The 8,142-nt window shown below is 41.5% G+C and overlaps 1 protein-coding gene across 2 annotated transcripts; it reads left to right on the top strand.

Moving 5' to 3' along the window:
* Window positions 1-327: 327 nt before the first annotated feature.
* Window positions 328-7,912, top strand: RWDD3 (RWD domain containing 3). Of its 2 annotated transcripts, none has more exons than XM_066555635.1 (4): window positions 328-413; window positions 5,638-6,116; window positions 6,818-6,933; window positions 7,032-7,912. In XM_066555635.1, the coding sequence occupies exons 1-4, from the start codon at window positions 329-331 to the stop codon at window positions 7,144-7,146; spliced, it is 795 nt and encodes a 264-aa protein (XP_066411732.1). In that variant the 5' UTR covers window position 328; the 3' UTR covers window positions 7,147-7,912. The 2 variants fall into 2 exon arrangements, with proteins under 2 accessions (XP_066411732.1, XP_066411733.1); XM_066555636.1 differs by lacking the exon at window positions 328-413 and adding an exon at window positions 4,312-4,703.
* Window positions 7,913-8,142: the final 230 nt, after the last annotated feature.

Raw genomic sequence — 8,142 nt, forward strand, 5'->3', positions numbered from 1 at the left:
CTCGGTGTGAGGGCTGGTAACGGGCTTGTGAAGCCACGGTAGTTGAGTTAGGTAATCTTATTTTACTCTCCGCAGGGCTGTGTGTGGCCGCGATCCTCGGGTGTACAGCCCGAGGCCGAGCCGGCTCTTCCTCATGTGGGTGAGATCGTCGCGCAGCGCTCCGCTGTGGGACAGGGTCGGACACGCGGACGCGGCTCCACCTGCGGGCCGCACAGAGCGGCCATTTTGTTCCCCTCCCTGCGGCGCGCTCCGGGCCGGCGGCGCCCCCTGGCGGCCATGGTGCAGACCCCGCGGCCGGCAGGGGGCGCGGCGGCGCGCGGCGGCGGCCATGTCGGAGCTGGCTCGGGAGGAGCTGTCGGCGCTCGCCGCCATCTACTGCGAGCCGGGCGCCTGCGAGGTGCTGGCGGCCTCAGGTGATGCGGCCGCGCTCTCTGCCTACAGCCCGGGCTCTCCCGGCCCGACCGGGCTCTGGGGCCGCTCGCGGTGGTGCTCAGCCAGAGGCAGCACGGGCGCAGTCGCTCGCTGCTGTCGCTTGTCGCGTGTCCCTGCCCCGCCGGGTGTCTGTGCTGGCGGCCGCGCTTGGGGCGCGGAGCCCGGCGGGCCCTGCTCAGTGCCCTGCGGGGCAGCGCTGGGAGCGGGCTGGCTGCTCTCTAGGCAAACGAGCAAGTGAATCTTGTACGCGTTAGCAAGCCCAGCTGTTGTCTGGTAATACTGAGTAGGGTACAGCTGTTGCAGTGCCTAAGAAGCATTGGGTTATCTCTGTATTTTTCTGGGGTGAGCTGACTACCTGGGCATTGTGACGTGGCAGATGTTACTGCTGCTTCAGCAGAATATGCACGGCTGTAGGTTTTACAGGGTACTGAGGCTGATGTGTCGTGTCTGCCGTGGGTGGAATGATCAGGTTTGTAGCACTTGCTGCCATTAGTGCTGTATGCCATGGGTGCTGTAGACAAGGAGTGCAGTGGATGCCTTCATTGTTTGTGCACCAGCCATGGTGGCCACTGATCAGAGCACAGTAGTAAGAGATGGCTTTTTTCAGTCTGTGCTGTATGATGCTGTGAGGATGCCCCCTTCAACAAGGGAGAATAAATCTCAGTAGTTCCAGTGTACAATGGCAGCTCTGTGAGGCTTAATTGTCAGGTAGGATATGCAAGTTTTGGTGTCTAGATCCAGGCCATTAGTAAATTTTGCTTGGTGCCTAGCACAGATGTGACAACTCTTAGATATTTGTTGGAGAGAGATACACATGCATATATATAAGCACAGAGTATGCCTATGTTGTGTACCACGGGTCCCTGGTGTCTGGGAGCTCTTGCAGAGTTCTGCCCAGCTCCCCAGCACAGCGATGGACAGGGAGCAGGCTCCTGCAGTGAAGTCCTGGGCAATGCTGCTGGAGATGGATGTAGTGGTCAGATTTTGTCTGCACATGTATGTATTCAGCCCAAAAGAACTGAGATTGATAAGGAGAGTTTTTTTACTGTGAGTGTGACTGAGTGCTGGAGGCTGCCAGGAGAGCTTGTGGAGTCTCCCTCACTGGAGATATTCCAAATATCTGCATATTGTCCTGGGCAGTTGTCCTGTTGTAGTGACTGTGCTTGAGGGGAGAGGCTGGATGAAGGCATTAGTGTCTGTAGGGAGCACAATTAACCACAGTAATCTAAAACTACCAATTTTCTATCTAGATAAATGACACCTCCTGCTCTAGTGCAGGCATGTAATTCTGCCATTTAATTTTTTAAAATTGGTATTTAGGCTTGTATTTTTAAAACGTGATTGATGAAATGTTTCAACTGAGCTTTTTTTTTTAAGTGAAAATTCCAAGAATGTTATTTTGGGCATAGTTTGAAAAAGCAGTATCCAGGCTCATCAGATGTTAATTTTAAAAAACGTGAGCATATCCGAGCGTTGCATATACACATCTGTTCCTCCAAATCTGTTGAAAAGTGTAGGCACATTCTTCTCTGTGCTTCATATATGGAAAAATGATTTTGTGTTTATAAGTTACTAGAATCTAAAAGGTTTAAAATCCTTCCTGGACATAAAGTGAGGTGCCACAAGTGCGCAATGGGAGTAGACTATTTTATTTATATTGTTATGTGATCTTGGAGGGCCTCTAACCAGGCTGTGTTCATGATATGGTAGGATCAGGTATATTTGATTGGTTTATGTAATTTTCTGCTGGCATTGAAAATATTATTTTACAACAATGACTATTTGTATTTTTCTTACTCTTGGAATTTACTTGTTGGAGCTGTAGAATCTCTAGTCAGTATACAATTGACTTGCACTCCAGTCATTAGATTGCATTTGCTTTAGCTCTTCAAACCATGTAAATTGTCATTGACCAAGGGTGCAGACATAACTTCCAGGAAGACTGTTATGTTATGCAATCTCTAAGACATTAAGAGTAATTTGTGTGTAGATCCATGGGATCAAAAAGGAGGCCATTGGGGATTTGTGGTTTTGAGAAATGTGAGAGAATGCTTTTACAGGTCTCTTGGTATGGTAAAAACTTTGGCTTTTTGGAATTTAACAATGAAGTATTCAGAATGTAAAATGTGTTTTTATCAAAACCAATGTGTGGATGAATTTAAATAAACTAATTACAGTGTATCTTTTTTACCTTATATATCTGTTTGCAAAGATTAGTGTTACAGATAGAAATCCATAATTTAATTGTTAATCTGTTCTCTTTTGGTCTGTTCACCAAGCTTGCTATAAAAATATATTTAGATATTCTAAGCTTGTACGTTAGTAGGTGCCATTTTCTGAATTTAAAAATAGACTGCATGTGTTGCATAAAATGCCTTTGGGCAGGAGAGGAGGGGGATATCTGTCTGGTTGACATGGAACATAAGAAAAAATCTGAAGTATGCTAGAGCTAAATATACTGATAAGCATGCAGCTATGCGGGGAAATGAGTTAAAATGTATTGAGTTTGGTCTGATTAGTGCATTAAATGCCAGCAGAACAGTCATACCCAACCTTTTATTTCAGAAATAATCATCACGTTGCTGTGAAGACAACTCGGCCCTCGTAGCATGTGCAAACAAAGGAAATATTTCTTTGGAGCCAGGTTGTGTGGTGTGCCGGTGGTTTGCTCTTTGTTTGCCACTGTCTGCAGCGCTGGTGCAGAAAATGGACGCTGCAAGGTTTATTTAAACTTAGATGCTGTAGCCCTGCAAAGGTTTTGAACTGATTCTGCTTTCTAAAAAAGTAAAGTCTGAAGCAGATGTAAATGAGCACGGCTGGGCTTTTCCTGATGGCTCAGGGTGATACACCTTGGGATGCGAGGCTGTTCTGCCTCCTTCAGATTAGTTCATCACAAGGAAAGGTATGAGATTTTTGCAGGTTTAAGAATAAGATCACTGCAGCAGGAGGCCCTTGTTGGAGGGGCACGGTTGGCCTGTCTATCCCTCTGTTCCTTCTGAGTTGGTGAGGTCTGTGTTGTGACAAGCTAGTGGAAAAATCCTAGGAGGATTATCTGAAAGGTAACCTGTTTTTCTGTCACTGTAATTAAGCTGGTGATAGAGTAGTATTTTTCAATTTATATAGGCTGTGCATTTTAAAATCTCGTGGCAACATAATTTAAAACAAAGTGATTCTCAGGCAGGATTTCAATAGTGCTGGCCGCATTCAGGCAGATGCCAGGTGGGGCTGCCCTGAGTGGGGCAGCAGCGCTGTCTGGGGCAATGGCTGCGTGTGCAGACAGCTCCGTGCTGGCCAGGAGGCTGCTGGGGGCCCCAGGACACGCAGGGCAGGTTTGCTGCCTGTGTCTGTGATTGTGTGTGCTGAGCCCAGTGTAACGGCAGAGGAGCTACTGCTGCTGGCACCCAGGAAGAAACACTTGTAGGGCAGCAGAAAACAGAATTTAGGAGTGGGAAGGCTTGAGGTCCTCCTCAGTAACTGCTGACCATGTGCAAGGGTTTTTTTCGAAGGCTGGTGTTTTTCTGAGGAATGCATTTGTCTTAAAAGTGGTCTGAAACCTTTGATAGGGACTTGGAGGATAGAAGACAAACTCCTGTTGGCAGGAAATTACTCTTTTGGCATGTGGTGCCTGTAAATACGGGCGTGGTTTGGTGTGATTTCATTGACTTCACTGGGATTGCATCTACTGCTTTCACCACTGAATTTGACTTGGAGACTTCTTCATAGTACTGCTAGAATTTGATTATTGGGTTTGGAGGGTGTGTTGATTTTATTTTGTGACTTCTCTGACCTTGAGAATTCTTTGTATGACCCAGGAAGGAGGTTTGAAAACAAGCCCTTGGATAAGTTCTCTAAAGTACTTCTGTCTGTCCGAGTCACTTTTAGCTTCTTTCACTTTTTAGTAGGTTTCAAATGCAAAATCATACATTTTATGTGAGAGGCACTGTGAGAGGTTGGTTAGTGGCATCAGTAATACTAATCAAACATAATTCATCTGACTGTCATGTAAAGGAAGGCAAGGTAAGGTAGAGGGGGAAGAGTGCAAGTCACTTCAAAAGACCGGCTCTGAAACTCAGCTCTCCTCTAATCTGCCTTTCAAATCTGGCTTCTCCTGCCCTCATAGAGTGAATCAACCTGACATTTTAGCAATTTTTGAAAGAAAAGGAGTGAAGTGTTTAGAATGCATCAAAGGGGTGAAGCAGAGAACATCTGAAGAAGATCATCTTTTGTCTGATTGATACCCTCTTACTTCATGGCAGAGGAGCAAAAGAAAGGTCTTTGTCCATGCTTTTTACTTTTTCAAGTTTTGTATTGTTTTTCTGTGAAACTTCTAGTTAAGAAGGTTTTATTTCATGAAATGAAATACTGTACATAACTTTAATATTAAGCATCTTTGATTATATGATTTATCAGGATGATGTGATCTCCCAGCCTTTCCTGCTGCATACTGAGTGTATCCTTTCCACTCTGAAAATAATTCTTAAGTAGCCCTACAACAGATTTGAGCAGCTATGAAGATATATAAACATACATTAATATGAGTACATACATAATTAGATATGTACTATCTAGGGTCGGGTGTCCAACAGGGATGGTTTCCTTATGTCAGTGCAACTGTAGTAGAGGAGTTGGCAGAAAAGATTTAAGTGTATTTTCTCTGCAAGTTGTAGGGGACAAAGAATCTGACTTCTTTCTTTCCAAGTCTCTGCTTAGTGTGGAACTGCTTTTGAATGATTGTCTTAAAAAATACCTGGTGCAAGTCTGTTTGCCTTGCATTAGTATTGATGTTAGAAGTCTTACAGATTTCTGTAGGAGTAAACTTAGGGCAGTGCTGAGCCCATCCAGAAAAGTCTCTATTTTCAAGTTGCCCTTGCTTTTGCTGTTGAGCTGTGGAAGCTTAGTTATGTGTTTGAGAGAGACAATTCTTTATTACTGGCTTGTCTAGACTTTGAAAGAGCCAAAAGGTGTGAATGCTTTGTAGAATGTGTTAATAACTTTTCTTCTACTATGTTATAGAAGTGTTTCATTTCAGGATTCCCTGCAGGTATAGCTTTAGCCATTGGTTGCAAGTCCCCACCCTGCAGAAAAAAAAATCACTCCCTCTTATTTTATAGGAAATGTCAATTATTTGAGTTGAATTGTTAAAGAAAATAATATGATTTAACTTCAAGCTAACTATTAATGTTGAGGTTTTTTTCTATTTTCCAGAAACGCATGGAATCTCATTTAGAATTCAAATCAGTGTGAAAGAAGTGCTGGATACAGATGTACTTTTAAAGCTGTTATTTCATTTACCAGTCAATTACCCATCAACTGTACCAGATATTTCTGTTACCTCAGACCGGCTTACAAGGGCCCAGTGTATGGATGTGAGAGAGAAATTACTTGAAGAAGCCAAGAAGCATCTTTCTGAGCCCATGGTACACGATCTGATCCTTTGGGTACAGCAGCATCTTAAAGATGTCATTAAACAATCAGCAACAGTTTTCAATGAAAAACCTACTTTGTCAAAAGTAACAGAAGATGGTATCTGGATGCTCCTTTTGAATTTAGATCACATGAGAGCAAAAGCAAAATATGTGAAAACTGTGGAAAAATGGGCTTCAGATCTAAGGCTGACTGGAAGACTGATGTTCATGGGCAAGATAATATTGATTCTTCTTCAGGGTGACAGGAACAGCATTAAGGTGCAGGAACAATGAATGCTGACTAGTTTTATTGATTTACCACTGAAACCTCTGTGTCTGAATATTTTGTGTGTGTTTTTCTAAGATTAACAATTTTGGAAGCAAATTGATCATTATGAGACTAGGAAGACCCAGTGACTTTATTCTGTATTAAAGAAAAAGGTGTTCTATTCTGTCTACAGTGATACCTGTGGCCTGTATTGCTTTGCTTCCCACTGGAACTATACCCCCATATCCTTTTGTTTCCTGACCTTAATATGCCTAGATTCAGTTTCCTGTATTTCCCAAATGCCCCAGAAAGTGGAAAAGTTTTTGGTGAGGAACTAATAACAGATATATTTCGAACTCATTATTAACTGTCTCTTTCCTTGACTTAAAACCATCTGGTGCTCTAGCGCATGCATGGGCTTTGAAATTTTTGTCTGTATGTACAAACTCCCACTGCCTTAGGTGGGTTTTTGTGGTGATGTTGGAGGAGAATGTTTTGGCTTTTCTAACTCATGTTCTCTTAATCAGTTAGGCCTGCTTAACTTAAAACTGATGAATAGAAGCAGTTGTGCACTTTTTGGCATGGGCACTTTCAAAGTTTGATTGCTGTGTTTAAAAAAGAAAGACTACATTTTGAGTGAGCTTTTGCATTTTACTAAACTTTGAAACTACTAGGTGACATTTAATATTTTGGGATTTTTTTTGTCATTTAGGAGTACTTGATTCTTCAGAAAACTTCTAAGGTAGATGTGGACTCAAGTGGAAAGAAATGCAAAGAGAAAATGATGAGAGTACTGTGTGAGACAGAACTACAGTCCCAGCATAAAAGGTATAATTTAGTACTGTTGTGGGTAGAAAAGTAACAGAATTGATAATAACATTCTGACAAATCCAGGCATATTCATGAGTTTCCCTTTTACAATGTAGGTTTCAGACATTTGAAGTCAAAGAATATTCAACACTGGAGGAGTTACAAAAGGAATTTGAAACTGCAGGACTTAAAACTCTTTTCTCTGAGTTTGTGTCTCCTCTCTTAAAGTAAAATTAAAAGAAACCACCGGACCTCTGACCAAAGCAGTAGTTGACTGCAGATGCTGATGGAAGATAAAAGGACTAATGTGGCAAAACAATCTTGAAGCTTTTCTGCAAGAAATACCAGTAGTAGTCATCCTTTTGCAAGAAAAAGGCAATTAATACATTAAGAACTGATAATTTTTTGACATTCATGTCAAAAAACAATGTGATGTTGATTGTTATAATTGCATGGCAAGCATGAGACAGGGAAGAAATAATGATAAAAAAATAGTCTTCTAGTCAGACTCTGTTTTATAGTCCCTGTTTTTCAATGCTCTGTTTCCTCTCTCTCATGGTAGAATTTGTCAATAATGGCTTGTTAGAACACACGATTAATTTTGCTTTGGAAGACTGTATGAAGATATTTCCATAAAAACATAGCAAACACACATTTAAATATGTGAGGACAGCATATAATTAATGTCCCTTAGGAGTTCATATGCTAATTTTTCATTCTCCCTTTAATTGATTACAAATACTAGATAGTTGATTTGAATAAAAAACTCATGTCACTTGAGGCCTGAAAAAAACTTAGAAGTGTCTTTTTGAATATTAGTTTTTATTCTAAAATTTATAAAAACACCCACATGGAGGATTTAAATTGATAAAAAGCTGAAGTAGAGCTAGTTGTAATATTTTCTTTGATTGTTTACAGATGTCTTTTTGCACTTTATGTAGTTTTACTGTCTGTGCAACTTCAGATATCTTGATTCAATTAAACTGTTGGAGCGGTATATATGCAGACTTTAGTCTTCCATCTTTCAAAGCTACTGCCAAGTTGTTTTTGTTTGTTTATTTGGGTTTTTTTGGGTTGGTCACTGGCCTTAGCCAACCTGTAATTTTTTTTTATCAGTAGTTTGTGTTTTATATCTGTATTAATGTTACAAATTGTATGCATACTTTTATGAATTGTGCAAGTTCTGTTTACCTAGGGAGGATTGGATACTTATTTATTATGATTATT

The sequence above is a fragment of the Molothrus aeneus genome, chromosome 9, assembly GCF_037042795.1.
Source record: "Molothrus aeneus isolate 106 chromosome 9, BPBGC_Maene_1.0, whole genome shotgun sequence".
NCBI lineage: Eukaryota > Metazoa > Chordata > Aves > Passeriformes > Icteridae > Molothrus > Molothrus aeneus.